This window comes from Prionailurus bengalensis, chromosome A3 (assembly GCF_016509475.1).
Source record: "Prionailurus bengalensis isolate Pbe53 chromosome A3, Fcat_Pben_1.1_paternal_pri, whole genome shotgun sequence".
Lineage (NCBI taxonomy): Eukaryota > Metazoa > Chordata > Mammalia > Carnivora > Felidae > Prionailurus > Prionailurus bengalensis.
In genome coordinates, this window is record NC_057354.1 from 34096811 (window position 1) to 34118203 (window position 21393).

Consider the following 21393-nt stretch of genomic DNA (forward strand, 5'->3'; position numbering starts at 1 on the left):
TAGAACCCACCTCTAATCTTCCAAATTCCTCTTCATGGGTGGGGGGCACATGTCTTGTCTCATCTGTCTTGCCCTCCTAAGCCACTCTGGTGGGTAAAACCTATTTGGCCAATAATACTTCCAGTAGATAATGGAGAGATTGCAAGGGGAAAGAAAAGAAAGAAAAGAAAAAGTAAAGACAGAATAGGAAAGAGAAAAAAACCACTCTGATGGGATCCATTGTAAGGACAATTGAGAAGGCCAGGAATCCTGGAAGCAGAGTCTTGTTGCAATCCTGTGAGGATGTGATTGGTGCCTTCTGCAATGTTACTGGCAAGCAGGGCTTCCGGATTAGAAGGTCTATGAAAAGGATGCTCAGGTTTTAGTTTAGGGACATGTGACCAGACGAAACAAATCAGTGTTTATAGAGTGGCTTCCAAGGACAAGGCAAACCTTCCCCCCACTCCCCCCACAGAGAGCAGGAGTCAGGTGTCATGTTCACCAGGTTATCCATGGTGATTATTATAGTGCCTAATATATAGCTGGTGATCAATACATATTTTTTGAATGCACTGAAGTATTTAAGAAGCAAATTTCCCCACTGCATTTTTGGTAATGTTTTGATTTAGTTTATAAACACTGGGCCTGGGAAAGCCCTAGGGGTCAAGGACAAATGCTTAAGAGAAAAGAAGTTTCTTCTTATTCTTTTTTGTTCATATTCTGTTTCTTCTTTTAAGAAATCAATTTCATCGAGATAAAATTTATGTACTATAAAATATACTCATTTTAGTTCTGTGAGTTTTGATAAGTGTGTACCTGCATAATATAGAACATTTCCAACACCTCCAAAGGTCCCCTTCCCTGTCAATCCCTGCTTATTCCTGACCCCAAGCAACTGATGACCTGTTTTCTATCGATACAGGCTAGTTTGCCTATTCCAGAATTCCTCAAACAGAATCCTGCAGCATAACATCTAGTTTCTGTCAGGTTTTAAAGCTTGTATCATTCATCCTTGTGGTGCATGCTCATTCCCTTTTATTTGCTGAATAGTATTCCATCATTTGGGCATACCATCATTTATTTACCTATTAACCTGTTGATTGACATATGCAGTTTCCAGTATGGGCTATTATGAAGAAAGCCATGCACATTGTTCACACAAGTCTATGTGAACCTATTTTTATTTCTCTTGGGAAAGTCCTTAGTTTTATGATAAGTTAATGTTTAACTTTTTATAGGAAACTGCTCCAAAATGGCTTTACCATTTTATACTCTCTCCAGCAATGGATAAGCGTTCCAGTTGCTCTATATCAAACAATGGTATTATCAATCTTAATTTTTACCCATTCTGGTGGGTCTCTCTCTCTCTCTCTCTCTTTTAATAAATGAGAAATGTTTGTTGAATGAGCGAGGGCAAACATTCTTAGACCTATGTCACTAAATGAGCAAGTTAGGAGTCTACTATCCATAAGATACCTCTTTTTCTATGGTCTCTCCTCTCTCTCCCTGTGTCTCTGTGTCTCACACACACACACACACACACACACACACACACACACACACACACAACACGTGGAGAGGAGAGGGGGCCTTCTGTCTCTGTGGGGGAAAAAAAAACCCCAAAAAACCATTGTTTCTCTCAGGGTGGGCTTTCTTTTTCAGAAGCACAACTTAACCATAGCCCCCACCCCCCTTCCAAGACCAGCGCGCTGCAAACCCTCAGGCGCCGCAAGGTTTCCCCAAAGAGCACTCATGCCGAGCCTCTCTACTGCTCTCTTATCTACTAATAAATAACGTCTTTGCAAAGAGCTGGGTTGTGGCCGTCGCTAGAGAGCTCCCGCTAGGGGCTGCCTCTACGATCCCTCCCAACCGCTCCCTTTCCCCACCCAATTTGGATCGGAAGGCACTCCAGGCTCCCGCCCAAGTTCCGCGGAAAGCCCCAGGGAACGCGCGGTTCGCGGGCACCCCGGGTACCCCTGCAACCCCGGCATGGGGCATGCTCAGAGGGCGCGCGGGCGGCGCAGGCGTTGGCTGCAGTGGGGCCCAGGAGCCGGGAGGTGCCGCTGCGTCCCCGCTTCCCGGCGCCTGACCCAGCGCGCAAAGTTGGGCTGGAAGCCGCCGGGGGAAGGAGGGACCGAGCCAGCGAGGGTGGCGGGGAAGCTGGGCGGGAGGAGGAAGGAGGAGGGGAAGGAGCGGGGGGGGGGGGGGCGCGGAGCGTGTGTCACTCGCGCTCTCCCTCTGTGTATAGAGGATGTGCTGAATGGTGCGCTTCGAGGCGGCGGCGGAGGAGGAGCAGTACCCGGCGGCGGCTGGCAGCCTCGGCCGCCCGGCTCGGCTTCCCTGTGCCCTCCGAGGCTCCGCAGCCACCGCGGGCGCCCGACCCCGCGTCCCGCCCGGGGCATGGCCGGGCGCCTGGCCCCCGTGCGCCCCGCCTGCTGAGCCGCGCCGGAGGAGGTGCGGAGGCCGGGAGGCCGGGGGAGGCCGGCGGGGGAGCACAGTCAAGCGCTTCGCGAGCCGAGAAAGGAGCCCCGCGCCCCGCGCCCCGTCCCTGCCGCGCTCGCCCGGGCCGCCCCGAGCCCCGATGAGCCCAGATGGCCGGGGCTCAGCCCGGAGTGCACGCTTTGCAACTCAAGCCGGTGTGCGTGTCCGACAGCCTCAAGAAGGGCACCAAATTCGTCAAGTGGGATGATGTAAGTCGGAGGCTGCGGGCTGGGGGCGCAGGGCACCGGGCAGGGCGCGGGGCGGGCGGCGTGGGGGTGGGGCGAGGGGCGCGTTATGCAATGGGCGCACGGGAGCCGGCCGGGGCCGCCTCGGGGCGCGCAGGGTGGCCACTGCCGAGGCGGCTGGCCGGGAGCAGCGGCTTCGCGCGCGCTCCTGTCTCTCCGGGTCAGGGAATTGCCATCCTTGCCGGGTCTGGCAGGCGCCCCCTGAGGCTCTTCAGGCTTGGGGGCCTGAGGGGCAGTTTTTGCCAGGGAACGGTCCTGAGTTTTTGGAAAGTGAGAAGTTGGGACCATCTGGAGAGCGCTGGGGTGTGACCCAGGCGCACCCCTCTCCGCCCGCAGACGCACCCCCTATTACCTCTATTGCTCCCTTTCCAGAAGGAACAGGACAGCCCCAAAGAACGAGCCTGTTCAGTAATTGCTAACCCTCATGGCACTTTTATGGGAGCCCACGCGGCAGAGGACACAGCGGTCCAGCCGACAGGTGGTCGCTGATGCCAAACTTCAGCGCCTGGCTCCGGAGTGAGGGGCTTGAGAAGGGCCCGGGAGGACACTCCTGTGAAGGGCTAGAGGACAGAAGTCGAGGGCATCGGGGGTCTAGGAGTGCTCAGCGGACGTGCAGGCAAATGGGGAGAGCTAGTTTTTGAGAACTGAGCTGGCTGGAGTCTGCAGCTTGAAGCAGAACCGGCAAGGCATTCCCCACAATCTATTTATTACATCTTTTGCCAAGTGGGGCAGAGCTTTGCCCAAACCCGGATCTCCAGGGTTTCTCAAGAGCCCTGGACCTAGGACTCCAAGTGACACCCGCTCCCCAACCCGTTGTCTTCAAACACTTAAATTAATAATCTTGCTGAAAACATGGGACTCTTCAGATGGAGGGCATTATCGTATCAATTTATATGTCCTGGGTGTAATTCAAAAGGTTTGTTAAGAACAACCCACCGGGATAAACCTGAGCTGCCAGGATCTAAGGAAATTTAGGTCCAAATGAGGAAGACATCTCTCAAACAGGAGGAATGATAGGCGAATAAGGTGTTCATCCTCCTGAAAAGATTTTCCACCTAGTAAATTATAGCCTGTTATCCTCCAGGGTATTTTTCTTTAATCTTCTTAAGCCATTTTCCAGTATCTGAAAAACAATTTAAATATTCCAGGTACCGAATCCAATTACTTAGCTGAGTGAGTCTGTGTCTATATTTTGTCCAGTTGGAAGTGCAAACGGGACTAGGGAGTATGAGCCACAGCTTCCTTGAAAGCTAATGGCAATTATTAAATGTTGTAGGCAAGGATAGAAACATACGCCCTTTTACGGAGGACTTTACACTTTTCTTCTTCCATCCCAGTGTAAGGACCAGATGTTTTTGTAAATGGAATAGAATCTAAACAATACATTTGGACACAGATGAACCGCTTTCTTACAACAACAGCAATAACAACAAAAGATAATGCAGTTCAGCAACAAATAAAAGAGTCTCAAAGAGAGAACTGAGGTGATGAGAAAATAAAGGGCCGAAGGGAGAAAGACTTTACAGAATAAAGAAGGGTATTCCAGCATAAGCTCTGCATTTATTCACAGTGATACTTTTAAACGGTGCTCCAGAATATCTTATTTGGAAGAAAATAGCCGGCATTACTTTGAAAATGGAGATCTTCTGTGGAACAAGTTTTGAACATCCAAGGAGATGATTTTTATTTTGTGCATTTATGGCATGTGTATTTCTTCCTTACCTGCTAATGCCAGACCATACACTAGATTCTGGGGTGGTGATGAATGTGGACAGAATCTCCGCTGTTATAGGCCTTACATGGTAGGTGGAGGAGACAGAAAATTATCAAGAACACCAGTGACGTAGAGATTAGAAGTGATGTAAGGAGAGTATTGGAAAGGTCACCAGTCAGACACTACCTGAAGAAGGTGGGAAGCACTCTCCCTGAGCACTGCAGCAGTGAGTTTCTTGGGAAGCCTTACTTTAGTGCACACGCTAAAGGGAGGGCCTGTGGAATCTCAGATCTTCTGTAGGGAGAAACCCAGAATGCATCCAGGAGTCAGGTTACCTGGAATATGGTGAACTCTCCTGCAGGTTCCTTGGCTCTCTGTCTCCATGGTGATCTGTGGGTTGAGAAGGAGCAGACTTTCTTAGGTCACCCATATCCTCCTCAGGAGTCACCCCTCTACTCTTGCCGCCCCATATCTGTCCTTCCAAAATCAAGCCAGTTTAGGTGATTGGGCTAATTATACTACATCCTAGTGATACTGTGTGCCGAAGACAAAGAGAACTACATGTTGAATCTAAAGGCTTGAGTTTACCTGCTGGTTCTCTTGTCAGTCAGCTGTGTAACTTTAGATTAATCACTTAACCTTTCTGAATCTTTGCGGCCTCTTGTGCAAGACTATGAGAATGCCACTTTTTGTTTGTTTGTTTGTTTGTTTTTACCTGTTTCACCTGTAATAGTTGGAAGTAGCCAATAGGATAAAGTAGCCCTTCTCACACTTGAGTGTCAGAAACATCTGGGCGATTGGCAACACGTAGTTTGCTTGGTCTCACCCTCGGTTTCTGATTCAGAAGGTCTGAGGATTGGCCTGAGAATGCATTTCTCATAGAGTCTTGCTGAGTCCACTGGTCTGGAGAACCACACTTTGAAATCACTGAGATAAGGTGTATGAAGTAACTTAAAAAGTATGGCAGATAGCTACCATGGTCTTGTCAGCCCATGTACATTATTGCAAGTTTGTGATTTTAATTTGATCTCTCTGCATGTTGAGAAATTCATCCAGCTGTTACTTTTCTATCTAAGAGGTAGAAGGACCTCAATGACAAAATCATGGACAATCTTTAGATCTTAATGGCATATTTTACCAAGTGTCTTTGGTGCCTAGGCTAGCTTAACTTGCATTCATATGTGCCTTTTGAATTTCTTATATGCAGTGAACAATTTTCAGCACTGTCACCTGTTTCTAGTGGGTTAGTAGAAAGGGAAAGGGAAAAGAGAAAATTTTTGAGAGGCTGTCTCGTCTGTCTTTGAGGAGGGAAGACTGTTGGGTTTTCCCTTTTGGCTTTGACTTTGGGAAATATCCTCTGCCCCCTGCACCAGGGGGGCATCCCCATCAGCTTGTTTAGAGGACAATTAAATGCTGGAAATAGTTTTAAAATCTCTCAAATACTGGATCTCACTTAAAAACTGTAGAACCCTGCCCTCTGGTCTTTAAGAAGAGGGATGGGCAAACTCATAAAATAGATTCTGAGTAGCCCATTAGAAAGCATAATAATACATTTGAAATGATGAGTATGGGGCTACTTAGAATTTCAGAGAGATTATCTCTTGTTGTGAGTGGTTAAAACACCACAATCACTTACTCTGTTTTTCTGGCCACTCTGTGGAATGGAAGATGTCACCTAGAGGGTGCAGTGCCCTGCATAATCTATTGGCTACATGCCAGAATCATGGCTGTGGATGCTTTAAGAGTGGTAGTCAAAAGCTTTGACATAGGCACTAACCAATCACAATAGACAGTAGCGGGCAATGGAAGTGGAGCAGGGTCCTGGAGAACACCTTGTTGCACCAGGGCGTTGGCCTTTCTTTTGCCTGATCATGAGGAGGGCTGTGAGTCCCCAGGGTCTGTGGAGCATATAGAATTACTTCAGCATTTGAACGACTAGTGGTAGCATGTACAGTTAGAAGATCAAGGCCAAACCTTGTCCTCCAGAACTTGGTCAGCAGATATAGGACTGACCTATCGTGGTTATGTTTTACCAGTGATACCAAAGGATGCAACTTTATCCTTGCTTTTATTTTGCATTTGTATATTATCAGCCCCTGTGGTGGAGGTGGGTGTAAAGGACTGTGGACATTGTGGGAGAGTTCTGGTGAGATGGACAGTGGAGGGGGGTTACTTTCTGCATCTGAGGTAGGGAGCTTAGGAGACTATGAGTCTGGGCCCTCTCTCTCCTAGTGTTTGGCCTTGCTTTGTATTGGAAAGTATGTGGAGGAAAAGAGGAAGGATAAAAACCATACAATTGGCTCCCCCACCCCTCTTCCCAGCCCCTGATGTGTCCCTGTTTAAGCTCCCAGGACCTTGTCTCTTTGTTCTACAACCTCTAGGACATGAAAGGTGTCACATTTGTTTGTTCTTTCTTTTTCTCTACTCTCCCCCTGTAAGTTCAAGTGTCACCGTAAGTTACTTAATACATCTCCACCTCAGTTTCCTTATCTGTAATGTGAGGATTGTAATATTTCCTGCTGCACAGAACAGCTGTTAACATTAAGTGAGCAAAGGCATATACATTGTTTTGTATAGTGCCTGACACCCAGGAACCCTTAATAAAACACAGTTTTTAAAAATATTGTTCTCTCAGTAGTTACAGGGTCATGAATTTTTCCACAGTGGCCAGTATATGTTAGATGCCTCCTTTATTCTACAAGTGGGAACATCCAGACCTTCCTTTCATTCCCTTTACTATGTGCTTTGATTTTAATATTTTATAATTGGAAAAAGAAAAAAAATCAGTGTTTTACCTGTTTCAAAAAAAATTCAGGTGTTTCAGGGAAAGTGAATCCACATAAAAAGCAGGACACCTTCTCTGTAAAGCAAGTCAGTTTACAAAGTATCCAGAAGTTTTATTTCTACTTAAATTAAAAAAAGAAATTATATATATATATATATATATATATATATATACACATACATATATATTCCACCTAGAAGAAGGAACCTCTTAAACAGAACTCTTGTAATGTAGCAAGAATATATATTTAAAATAAATATGTATAAAACTAATCTTTGTATATTCTGTCTCACAAGCATAATCTAGCCAAAAGTTGCAATTGCAACTGCCTAAGTTGTTTGAGAAGAAGCCTGTGGAAGCTCAAAGGTTTGGATTTGGATTAATGCCCCATGGCTTTGAACCAAGTAGCACTCTCCCCCCTTTCCACCATTCTCTCCCCTTCAAACAAAACCTCCGCAGTTAAAACAGGTAATCATCATCACTAATAATAATAGAAGAAACATGCTTGTATATTGCACATTTCCCAGCATCCTACACAGAAGCTTGGGTAGAGTATTTGCATTATGTAGAATATGCAGTTACAGTTTCCAAAATGATGGCAGCAGAATGATGGAGGGCACTGACCAGATTAATGAGGGAGCTGAGGGGAATGGCTTATGAGATGGGCATTCAGCAGCACTCACTCTGGAAAGGTTATGGGAAATAGAGAAGAAAAGGCTCCGGCTGGTAGGTGGTGGATCCGGACGGGGCCCCCACAGAGGGAGAGGCAGATTTTAGACTGAAAAGCTGGCAGGTGCTCTCTAAAGGGCCACATACGTATGCCCAGATATGTCCATTTTTAATGCCCAAAGAGCGTTTGTGAATTTCTCATCGACAGTAATTACTTTAAACATAAAAGTATTAACGTTTCCAAAATCTAGTCCAATAAAGCTACTTTAAGCTTTTTATCAGAGCGTAACATGCATACAGTAAAACACAAAAATCTTCTGTCTGGTTGGATCTGTTTTCACAAAATAAACACTACCCAGTATGCAGCACTGGATCAAGAACAGCACTGCCCTCTCTAGGTGGTACCTTCCAGTCCCTACACCTCCTCTCAGGGGTAACAATCAGCCTGAGTTATAACTTTATAGGTTGGTTTTGCCTGTTTTTAATCTAAAAAAAAAAGATTTTTAAATTTTCAGTGAAAACAAAACAAACCCTCTTCAGCCTAAAGCATTTTTTTATTACTGCTGAATGAACCCTCTTGAATAATAACAACAGAAGTGACTTACCTTCTGTTTAGATGGCACTTGATTAGGTCCTTATCTGTCCTAAGGTGAAGTCTGGGAAGTGGAGCAGGTGTAAATGCCCTGAAGGAGGAAATAGTTGAACAAAACTCTGGTAGTTTAACAAGGAAATGTAATGCCTACAGGCTGTTATTGGCATAGGAAAGGAGACCAGCAGAGTGCTGTTTGTGGAATCTATTTTTCTCTTCTAGATTTTCTCTCTTATCTTGCCTGACTTTGATATTCCTACCTGTGGTGTATTAGGATAATTTGCTCTGGCTATTAGCATATCTTGAATACTTCCCTTGAAAGTTAAGTCTATCAATAAATAGCTTCAAATTATATTTACCTGCAATGATGTTTAAATGGGACAGGAACATTTTCCTTTTTTATGTTGAACTTGGTGACCTGTGGTTAAACGTTTCTTTATCAGGATTGTTCCATGTTATCATGAACAAGGAGTGCCAGCAGAAAATGAAATAAGATCGATTGTGAATTGTTGACTAATGCTATGGGTCTCACCTAAATAACACATCGTTGGTGACTGAAAATGTTGCTTTTCCTGTTACCCACGCTAATATTAGGTTCATGCAGCCTTTTCAGATCATAAGTTCCACCTGCTCAAATTTCATAATGCTTCTCTTTCCCTGTTTGTGCCATGTCCGATGCCCCAATCTAAGCCATGTGCCCCTGTGCATCAGCAGGGAAAGCAACTGGAGACATACTTCTTTCTTAAAATTTTTCTAATTTTAGAGAGAAAGAAAAAGAGCGGGGAAGAAGGGCAGAAGGTGAGAGAGAATCCTAAGCAGGCTCCATGCTCAGTGTGGAGGCCTGATGCTGGCTCAATCCCAGGACCCTGGGTTCATGACCTGAGCTGAAATCAAGAGTCAGACGCTTGGCCTACTGAGCCACCCAGGCACCTCTGGAGACTCGTTTCTGAGATCAGTTACATACGAGCTCCTAAGGAAGCCATCAATTTCTGTAAAAAACTGAAAAATATCACGTAAAGAACACTAGATTCTTTAAGAGTTCTTCCGATTCCCCTCTGATCTGATATTTGATTTTTTTTTATTATCTTCTTCACATGTTAATTTCAATTTTTTTGGAAATTTTAACTTTAATTTCTATTCTGAACAAATGCTTAGGCATATGTCTTCATTGATGTTCACTAAATCTGTATATTTGTCAAGAAACTAAATTATTGTAAATGGAGAAACAGACTATTATATAAAATAAGAAAACATTTAGTATTAAAATAGAATAAAAGCATCCCATATCTGTTTGTTTTTTTTTTTAATTTCAGGGGCTCTTTCAGTTCCATGTTTTGTTTCTTTTATTGAGTTAAAGTTTTATGAGCAAGTTCAGGGAAAATGGATCAGTTTGCAAAGAGAAACACTTTTACCTGAACTAGTCCTAGTGGATATCAGTCTATAACATTGATACTTAAAAAATTAGGAGATTATTTTGCTGTTAAAAAATCTAATTTTCTTTGGAACTTGTTTATAAATTAGGTAAGAGAAAGTTAATGTGATTCATTTTATAGAAGAGGCCACATGGACTTAAAAAGAGACAGAAGACCACAGAACAAGTCAGTGAGTGGGCTAATAGACTAAAAAAAAAAGTGCTAACCATGATGCATTCTCAGGTGTTCTGTCTCAGATATTGTTGAGTCTCACTTAGCATCAATTTTCACATCCTCTTAGTGGAATTTTTTAAAATGCAGAATCTGGAAATCCAAAGCTACATTGACTCTCTGGAAGCATCTAATATTCTGGCTGTAAATTAAGTTCCACCAGCATGAGAAGCAGTCATACGAGATTTAGAGGGCAGAGATGTGAAAGAGACCACCTTTCTATATTTCTGGGGTTGTTTCCGTAGAAATGTGAGGTGTTGAAGGCAGAAGCATTACTTTCTGTAATTGTTCATAAGTGGCTTATGTCCAGGGCCATGGGTCTAATGAGGCAATGGCAAGAGGGGGTGCTCACTGTTCTCAGATTACTCTTCCTTTGCCTTGGGCTAAGCTGTTGGGTTTTTGACTCCAGGAGTTCCTTCCTGATTCTTACCTTTCTGAATGTGGTGAAAGCAATAGGTTTCCTCAAGGGTCAGTGCTGTGGTGTTCTGGGGTCATTCATGGAGGCCTAACCTGAAGCCCACTTCACCAATCCTTGAGATTCTGTCCAATTACCTGTAATTAAATCCTTTTATGTTCAAAATTTCTAGAGAGGTTTCTGTTTCCCTCACTAACCCCTGCCTGATCTGTCTTTTATTGTTCTAAGATTTCATGATTTTCAGTCCTTATATGCAACAAATATCTGTATCCCATGGAGTTTGCTCCTTCAATATTACATTGGAGTAAAATGGAGTTTTGCTATAATGTTGCCTTTGGAGCTCAATATCGAGAGTGAATCCTAATCACAGGCAGTTATACTTGTAAAGCACTGTTATTATTTATTTATGTTCACCCCTGTTTAGTCATCAACACCACCTTTAGTGGTAGGAAAAGGGCAAGTGTTATTCCCATTTTACGTAGAAGGAAACAGAGGCTAGTCAGTTGTGACTTGCCCAAGGACATACAACTAGTTGGTTAAATTTAAAACTAAGTCTTCTGGTTATATTATCTTTACAGTCTACCATGGTATCCCCAAACAGGATCCTTTAGGTAACAAAAGACTTTTTATTTTCATTTTATTTATTTTGAGAGAGAGAGAGAGAGTGCACAAGTGGGAGAGAGAGGCAGAGGGAGGGAGGGAGGGAGAGAGAGAGAGAGAGAGAGAGAGAGAGAGAGAGAGAGAGAGAGAAAGTCTCAAGCAGACTCCATGCTCAGTGGAGAGCCTGATGCAGGGGCTTGATCCCACGATGCAGGGATCATGACCTGAGCCGAAATCAAGAGCCAGCACTTAATTGACTGAACCACCCAGGCATCCTGGTAATAAAAGACTTAACCATCCAGATCAATACAAGTTAAAAAAAGATTCCTTGACTTCTCTACAAAATCTCCCTGATTTTAGGATTCATACAAATGGGGTTTATGTCCCTACAAACTTATCCCTTTTGGCCACTGTTTTCAAAAACAGGTATGGTGTATATACAGAGTTCATTTTTGTCTACATTGTGTTACATGGGAACATAGGAAAGCCTCATTGCTACTTTGAGGCACAGAGGCCAGTGTATATTATAGTCTACAAATGTTCTCTATCAGTCATTCAGTAGGGAGACATGGTATATTTAGGTATTCAGGAGTGGCGTTAAAACAAAGGTCATTTTTTCCATTGCCTGATAAGTGACATTTTTGTATCTAGCAAGACTCATTACATGTGCTTCTCCACCTTTTTCTTTCCCAACATACTTGCAAAATGTTGTCTTTTGTTGGATTCCCGTTAAGACTGGTCCTGTGGCTTCTTACAGAAATCATTGATCTTGGAAAATTTGGTAGGAATGATGGGAGTGTAGACGATGAGTGACCTGACCCGAAGCAAGATGCAGAATGGCTTGAATTCAAGGTAGTATCAGTCGAGAGGCCAGATCTAGATTGCCGGTACAGGAACATGTGTACAGGCAGGTGGATATCCCTTGTCTGTGTTACAACTGGACCACGGCACTTGGAGGACTATAGCTTTATGTTATTTATCTTCTTTCCCTAGGGCAGAGCATAGGCTTGGCACTCAGTAGGTACTGAGGGAATGTTTGTGGAATGAAGGAAGTGGTCTGGTGTGTGTCTGGTTACAGTGGGTTCACACAGGGGAGCATGTCATCTTGAGGCAGACCTGGAAGGTGGTCATGCTCTGAAGAGACCTTCCTCACACACTGTCTGTGGTGTTGGTTGGAAAGCCCTGCTCTATATCCTTCCATTCTCTCAGAAATCTCCCAGAGTCCAAAGGGACTCTGTGGCCTTAGTTTCTCTCAGTGTGAGTTGGAGAAGCAAAATGTTTGCTGTCAGTACAGATCTGATGCTGTTGCGGGACCAATTAAAGTTGAGTGTGTACTAAATTGCAATTCAATATTGGTTGAAAATTGTGATGCTTAATGTATTTACATCCCATCTTCTGAATGTTACCAGTGGCTTCCGTTTTCTAAAAAAGATGCTCACATGAGTACCCAGGTATTGTGAAAATTTTCCTTAAAGAAATTCAGATGTGTTGGAAGTGACAGATGAAAGACTGATAGTTGTGAAAACATTCTCTTTATTATGGTAATGATTCACAAAGACTTCCTCCCTTCCCCACTCTTCATTTAATTACTGGGGCCACCTACACTCTCCCACCTTCCCTCTGGTCCCTGGGAAAGCACATCTTTGTGTTCTGGAGTCCATGTTGCCCAGTTTCTCCGGATGCTGACTTTATTATTAGCTTGCTTTTGATAATATCTGTGAACACTTTCCCTCTACCAAAGCTCCTCTAAAAACATATCAATATATGCCTTTTAGCCACAGAAATTCCAACATAGACTCCAGCACAATGTTCTCCAGACTTCCACACATAGTTATTGTCTCCTCTGACTTCTCTCGCCGCAACAAAATCCTCCAAAGTCTTGTTCTGCCTTTACCACTGCTTTGAAATTTCTCTTGCCAAGGCTACTGGCAACCTGTGAGATGTCAACCTCAACTGATACTTTTCAGAATGTACCTAGCTTCTTTTCCATCCACCCATTCAGTATTCATAATGAACATAAGTATTGATGCTTCTTACAAGCTAGACATCTTGTCAGTGTTGCAGAGTTATGATGATAAATGGTTTGGCTCCTGCCCTCATGGCGTTTGTATTCTATTGTGGGAGAGAGATGCTAATGGAATAGAAGTATAATTATTTCATTATAATGGTGGTAAGTGCTATAGAAAAAAGTACAGAAGTACATGTGAGCATAAGAAATGTGGAAGGCTCCCCAGGAGGCATTCTATTTATGGAAAGACCTGGGTTATAAGTAGGACTTAGGTCAACAAGAGGAGGGGGGTGTGTGTCAGGCCAAGGGAACAGCACATGGGGACATTCCAAGGATCAAAGGATGTCCTTTGAAGGACATAGCAGAATAAGCAGGTTGGGAGTTTGTTGCTCAGGTGATGCTGGCAAAATGGCAAGTGGCCTGCTTAGGCCATGGCAAGGTTTTATCATAAAGTCAATGGGAAGCCATTAAGCTGTGTTTTTCAACCTCAGTGCTATTGACATTTGAGGCTAGGTAATTCTTTGCTGTAGGGGACTTGTCCTGTGCATTGTAGGATGTTTTGCGCCAGCTGTAGGGGACTGTCCTGTGCGTTGTAGGATGTTTTGAGCCACCCCTGGTCTCTACCCACTAGATATCAGTAGCAAAGACCCCAGGGTGACAAACAAAATTACCTCAGGACATTGCAAAATTGCTCCAGTTCAGAACCACTGATTCACATTCAAACTACTGATTTAAATCTTAGCTGATTTTAAAAAGGACCGGGTTACGACATGTGCAAAGGCACGCGCACGTGCGCGCACACGATTCACACGCATACGTGGACAGTAAGCACCTGAGAAGATGTTCAACGTCATTAGTCATTAGTCATAGGGAAATGCAAATTCAAACCACAGTGAGATGCCAGTTTACACCCACCAGAGCTGTATCTTGCTAAAATGGTCAGTTTCCTCATCTGATGTCCCCACTAAGCAATGAGCACTTTGGATAATTGGGAATCTGGGCTCTTGTTTTAATCTGTAGTATAGTGTCTTAAGTTCCCTTGTGTGATATTTGAAGAAATATGCTTCCAACTTTTCCCTGTATTGTACTAAGAGAGATTTTCATACCTATCGGTGAAATGCAAATACTAAAATGGTGCTTCTCTCTACTGTTCTGCGTCTTCTTTTCTGGACCCTGTTACTTCCTTTGCTTTCATTTATTTGGGGGAAATTTCACACTGTATAGACCCCTGGAAGAAAATTCTCATCAGTGCAGATGCATGTAGAAGTTTAACCTCGCTGATCCTAAGCCAGCACCTTAGCATTTCTATTGTTTTATTTTTATTTGTTGTTTTCATAGTTAGGGCTGCGTTGCTGATGTTTGATGGGATCACATCTGGTTTTCTATGACCCTTAGGACTCTTTTTCCTTACACAACTGTTTCCCCTACAATGTATATATTTGCCATCTTCCGCTCTACTTTTTCCTAATGCAGGTCTTGGGCACTCCCTGTGGAACATTGCTTGTCATTTCTCCTTGTTGACTCTGTAATATTGATTAATTTAGAAATCCAGGTCCAGCATAAAAACATAGAATCACCGTGGAGTGAGGATTGTGGTCAACACTGGCCAATAGACTTTCTGCTAATGGTACTAAGGAATAAGCTGTGGGTCTGTGGACTGGTCCTTGACATTCGTCTTAAGGTTTAGGGTTACTCTTTGCACTAGTTTGCTTGGGCTCCTGTAACAAAGTACAACAGACTGGGGGGGGGGGGGGCTTAAACAACAGAAATGTATATTTTCACAATTTTGGAGGCTACAAATCTGAGATCAGGGTGCAGAACTGGTTCCTTCCTTGAGGGCCATGTGGGAAGTATCTGTTCAGTCCTCTGTTCTGGATGGTGGATGGCTGTCTTCTCCCAGGGTCTCTACATCATCTTCTCTCTGTACGTGTCTGTGTCCAAATTTCCTCTTTCTATAAGGGTACCAGCCTTATTGGATTAGGGCCCACCCTTGTGACTGCCTTTTAATGTAATCGCCTCTGTACAGACTGTCTCCAAATAAAGTGACAGTTATTTTCAGGTACGGGGGTTGGGACTTCAATATATACATTTTTTGTGGGTGGCACAATTCAGCCCACAATATACCTGAACCTAGCAAAATATATGGCCTCAGAGGGCAGCAACATAATGGCTTTATTCAGATATTCGAAGAATTGACACTTAGAGAAGCAACTAGATTTATTTTGTACTACTTAGATGTTAAAACTGGATGGTAGCTGCATGCATGGAAAAAACCCAAAACTTGCTAAATGGAATTATCTGACCAAATGTGCTTTGCTTTGTGAAAAACGTTTCCCTATTAAGAAGAAACCTTTTTAGAGTTTTAAAGTTGAGAGCTGCACTACCCAGTAGAAATATAATTTAAGCCACTTAGGAAATTTATAGTTTTCTAATAGCCATAGTAAAACAAGTAAAAGGAAACAGGTAGAATTAATTCTAACAATATAGTTATTTAACCCAATATATTGTTTTCATTATATAATCAATATTAAAAATTATTAATGAGCTATTTTATATTCTTGTTTTCATTCCTTGTCTTTGACATTATACAGCACATCTCCGTTGAACTAGCCACATTCTAAGTTTTCAGTAGCCACAGGTGGCTCATGAGTCCATCTTGGACATGCAGGCACAGAACATACATTCACAGTTGGGGCCAAATCACCTCCAAAAAATGAAAAATGGTCTTGAGGGACAAAAATATCTTATCCTTTTTTTAATTTTTGTATAGATACACGTAGAGCATATAAATAGATAGGACATCTGTGATATTAAAATTTCATTGTGGATAATTAGGAAAATAAATGTCTAAAAGGGCTCCTGCATGGGGCAATAATGAAAAAAGTAAATTGCAAAGCAGTAGCTTCTTATATCATATTAGTCTCACTATTGATATATTGATGAGATAGGGATGCGAGTAAGTTTCTATCAAACGAAGAGAAGTAAATGGAAACTTAACTGTGCATTATCCACTATTACTAACTTAAGACAGGTATGTTTATCAGTGCTGTCTTTCTCAAGGCAGATGTTTATTGGGAAAAAAGAAACTTACAACTTGAAATAAACAAGTTAAAGTTGAATTCTTAGTTAGAAACAATATACTTACAAGACACAAGTTTGTCTACCTTTTAAGCTCACTGGTGCCTTTACATCATTGTGTTCCTGACCCAAAACCTCACCCTTTGTAGACCTATGTCAGTGGGTCTCAAAGTGTGGTCCCTAGACCAGCAGCAGCAGCAGCAGCAGCACTAAGGTCCTGTAAGAAATGCACATTTAGGGGTGCCTGGGTGGGTCAGTCGGTTAAGCGTCTGACTTTGGCTCAGGTCATGATCTCGAGGTCTGTGAGTTCAAGCCCTGTGTCGGGCTCTGTGCTGACAGCTCAGAGCTGGAGCCTGCTTCAGGTTCTGTGTCTCCCTCTCTCTCTGCCCCTCCCCCACTCACACTCTGTCTCTCTCTCCTTCAAAAATAAATAAACATAAAAAATTAAAAAAAAAAAAAGAAATGCATATTTACAGACTCCAGCCCAGATCTATCAAGTGAGAAACTCTAGGGAGGGTCCCAGCAGTCTGTGTTTTAACAAGTCCTTTTAGTAAATCTGATGTACCCAAAAGTTTGAAAACCACCATCTTATATGGAATACATATCTTATGGATGCTGATGGAGAGAAACAGACTGTCCGAGAGTTGTCTCCATTTTTTGGCAGTAAAATGCTTAAAGAGTTACAGTCCATCAGCGGTTCCCTTGAAAATGAAAGATGACCATACATTTCAAACTTCAAACAAGAGCTTATGTTCTGACAATTAAGAATACTTGTGATATGGGTTGAGTGGCTACTTTGGTACGGGAGAATATAGACATTGCAGCTATGTGGGAGGTGGGAAAAAAGCAGGTGGAATTGAAAATGGATATTCATGTATTTCTGGGTCAAATCCTGCCTTTGATGGCAAGAATGCCAAGTTCCAGCTGATCTTGGAATGTTAGGGGTGATTATGGAGGAAGTAAGCAGGTAGACGAGATAAAAGATCATTTAACAGAGGAACCATGGCCGGAAGAGTGAGGTCAAGAAAATATTTAACAAGGCAGCTTTAATTTTGAAGGAGGAGAAGGAATAAGCTAGAAATAGCAGTATCAGAAGCAAATGAGGCAGCCTAGTACAGTGTTCTAAAATATAAATTTGAGGTTTGCCCTGATGACTTTAAATATTTGATTGTCTGCGACCCTTGCAGTGAATTGTCACCAAGGTTTCGATTAGAATCTTGTCAGATGCTCTTGTCAGACACCCTGATAAGAAAAGGAACTGATTTGAGGATGATATATGAAAACTACAGGCTAATTCCAGATTCACCGGAAGTGGGGATGTGTGCTGTGTGCAGCCTGTCAGAAAGTTTCATTTTGCCCGACTCTAGAGGATGATGGGTAATGAAACAGAACTGAAAATACTGCTGTGATTTATTGAAAATATTGCTCTGAACATTTATGCATATAATCTCATAGGTGAAGCTTAAACTATTTTAAAAATTGTTCTTTTATTATCTTATTAAATTGGTTTTCAATTTTTTTTTTTTAACATTCAGGAGTAATTTTAAAATTTGAAGTTCCAGCTGAAGTTCTGTGCCACAGCATCATCCTTGTAAAAGATATTTTTCAAACTGCATGTTAAGAATAAATCTTAAAAGGGGCACCTGGGTGGCTCAGTCGGTTGTGTCCAACTTGGCTCAGGTCATCATCTTGGGGTTCGTGAGTTTGAGCCCTGTGTCAGGCTCTGTGCTGACAGCTCAGATTCTGTGTCTCCCTCTCTCTCTGCCCCTCCCCCGCTCACGCTCCGTCTCTCTCTCTCTCTCTCTCTCTCTCTCTCTCTCTCTCTGAAAAATAAGTAAACATCAAAAAATTAAAAAAAAAAGAATAAATCTTAAAATTATCAGGATAAAACAGAAGGGCAGGACCTGAAAAACTTAAACAGAGAACTATTGTATGATCATTCTGGGTATGAAACAGTTGAAAGCAGGGACTCAGATATTTGTCAATCTGTGCATAGCAGCATTTTTTGCAATAGTGGAAAGATGGAAATAACTCAAGTGTCCAGTGACAGATGGATGAATGAATAAAATGTGATGTATACATACAAAGGAATATTAGTCAGCCTTACAAAGGAAGGGAATTCTGACACCTGCTACAACATGGATGAACCTTTAAACACATTAGGCCAGTCACAAAATAAACCGGTCACAAAATGATAAATATTGTATGATTCTGCTTATGTGAGGCATCAAGAGTGGTCAAATTCATAGAGACAGAAAGTAGGTAGTGATTGTCAGGGGCTTGGGGAAGAGGGAATGGGGAGTTAGTGTTTAATGACTGTGGAATTTCATGTGGGAAGATTAAAAAGTTCTGGAAATGGATGGTGGTAATGGCTGCGCAGCTGTGTGAATGTACTTAATGCCACTGAACTTTATGCTTAAAAAAAGGAATTTTTATGTTAGCGGTATAATAAAACCATAATAAAAAAAGAATGCCATGATAAACTTTCATTTGCTATTTTAATAAGTCAGTTTTTAAGCATAATCCGTTAATAACAATAAATGTTTTTATGAGGCAAGCATTTGGTTCAAGTACTTTACCCAAATTCTCCTATTTAATTCACACAGACACCTTCTAAGGTAGGTATTATTATGGTTTTCTTTTTCAGTTGTAGCTGTGTAAGATGAGGTACCCAGGGGGGACAGGCATCCCCAAGGGGATGGCCTTCAGAACCGAGCTTTCTAATACGACTTACCATGTGGACTAAAAACATTGATCTACTCTTCCCATCAGGAAAACAGTCCCCAATTCCAAAATTATTTCTGCAAGTTCTAATTTTCATTATAAGTATCTTTGATCAGATAGACGATATGCCATACTTTAGTTATAATGTGTATGAAATAGTTGAAATAAACAGGTAATTTATGTCTCCTTTAAAAAATGTAATTCCTGCAAAGGCCCAACCAAGTATTTCAGTATAAAAATCCATATCCAGTGACATGTGTTTTCTTGTGCAGATGGTATGCCTTTCTGAAAATTGCCAAAAGAAAAGAACACATATTTTAGAAATGTTTAATATTATAATTACAGTGCATGCTGTTTTTGCTTTATAATGTACATGCTTTAAACTCCAGAAGACTATTTGTCTACGATGTTTTATTTCATCTTGTGAAATTTAAATTTGCAACAATTTTGTATATCTTTCCGAAAATGTAGACCATGGCCTTATTTATTGTTACCTTGGAAACAGCAATGCCCAAATAATATGTTTACTCTCTTTAGTACAATAAAAAATAATTTTATAGAACAAATGTAATTTAAAATATTACCTTCAAGCATGGATTTTAATTAATTTTAATCATATAAAATATGTAATGATGTTTAATATTAAAATTATTTGGAAAATTAGAGCTTTGAATAGAAAACATGTCAATTTGTCTTCATAAATATATGCATACCTGGGCTTTTCTTTTATAAGTAATGCACAGATATTCTAATTATTAGTAAAGAAGCTTAGTTATGTAATTAATAATGCTGTGAAGTGAGGATGCCATGTCTAGTTTTTTGAAACTTTTACTAATAATTGATGACCCTTGAGAAACTCGTAACAACTATTACTTGCTAAGTAACTCCTGGGTAGGACTTCCTACAATGATATATGTTGATATTTGTGTTTTTTCTTATATTTCTAGGACTCCACTATTGTCACTCCAATTATTTTGAGGACTGACCCTCAGGGATTTTTCTTTTACTGGACAGATCAAAATAAGGTAAAAAGTGAGATATGTCTTTCTTACATTTTCTAGTTTGTTGCTGATTTGCAAAGTATTTAAGTTACCTCCATAAGTATATCCATTTCATGAATGACCCTTTGTAATTTATTTAAAGATTCTACTTAGAAATAAATGTCTTAGGAGTTTCCAAGGATTCTAGCCCAAAGTATTAGATATGCTGAATCCTAGAACAATTGCCATTTTTTCAGGACAAGAACATGGAAATGTGAATTACATTTGTTGTAGAAGAAAATTAGCCAGTATTAGTGACTTAAATCCCCCCTCCAGTTCTACTCATAAAGAATAAAGAAAAATGTTGAGAAAATCACTTGTGACCCACATTATAAGTTTGGCTTTCCTTTTCTCTTCCTTCTCCCCTTTGCTGCTTATTAAGGGTTCGCCTGGCCTTGGCACAGGAATTTGGTCTTGATCATTTATTCACATTAGAAAATTAAGAATAAGATTCCTTTAGCTTATACCTTCAGTGTTTCAAGATTTTTTTTTTCATATTTAGCTTTCTGTCTACCATTTCATGAGTTTAGGATCTCATTTATTATGAAGCCAATTGAGATAATTCCATATTGAATTATTAAATAGAATGTCTGCAAATCACAAGACTTATTTGGGGTTTAATGGGCAGAAAAATATTCATAGAAAGTAGTTATTATTTCAAGAAACAGTGGTTCTGGACTTGAACCTGTGAGGTCACAGAACACAGAATGTTGTGACCCTATAAGCTCTGTTATTTGGAGAGATGGGTAAGCTTTATTGAGAGTGCTAAATACATATTTAAACCAATAAAATACCAGGTACCACATTGTGAAGGGCTCTTAGTCTTTTCACATCCTTGAGTTAGGTCACTATTGCCAAAGTTACTGGAATTTGTTGGCCTTTCCTTCTGCCTTTGGGGCAACCTGGACTTCACCTGTGAGCAGTGGTCTGGAACTGGCTGTGTGAAATGGCATATTTGGGGTCAGGGTGGAGCCTGGAGGAAACTCTCAGGGTGCTGGATGGTAATACCTCCCTCCCAGGGCCAGTCCTGAACGTGCCTGTTTACACTCATCTAAAAGGCGAATTTTAGCCCTGTAGCCCTCGAATCACTTTTTGAATATGGGTGCCCTGGAATCATCTCTGGCCATAGATCTAGGGCTAAACCATAGACTCTAAGCTAATGTCAAAAAAATGTATTTCATTTGTAAGACTTGCTACTTAATGTTCATGTTTATTACTGGGTGTGTTAATCACTTTGGGTTTGACATTCTGTTTGGTTTCCTGCTGTTATGTATAAAACAATGGCTTGAAAGAATTTTTTTTTCCTCCTAAAAGCTATTTTTAGAACTGTTGCAGCTATATTCATGAAAGATATATTTATAATGCCTAGGGCATTTTTAAAGGTTGGGTATTTGTACAAGGGACTTAACTGTCAGTTTGATTT

At 41.6% G+C, this 21393-nt stretch overlaps 1 protein-coding gene across 3 annotated transcripts in view; it reads left to right on the top strand.

The window, feature by feature from the left end:
* Positions 1-2207: 2207 nt before the first annotated feature.
* PLCB1 (phospholipase C beta 1) overlaps positions 2208-21393 on the top strand; it is a 702259-nt gene continuing 683073 nt past the window's right edge. For all 3 annotated transcript variants that reach the window (XM_043602867.1, XM_043602869.1, XM_043602868.1), the window contains exons 1-2: positions 2208-2669; positions 19878-19955. In XM_043602867.1, coding sequence (XP_043458802.1) covers positions 2571-2669; positions 19878-19955 — 177 coding nt within the window. In that variant the 5' untranslated portion in view covers positions 2208-2570. The remainder of the gene's footprint in view (positions 2670-19877; positions 19956-21393) is intronic.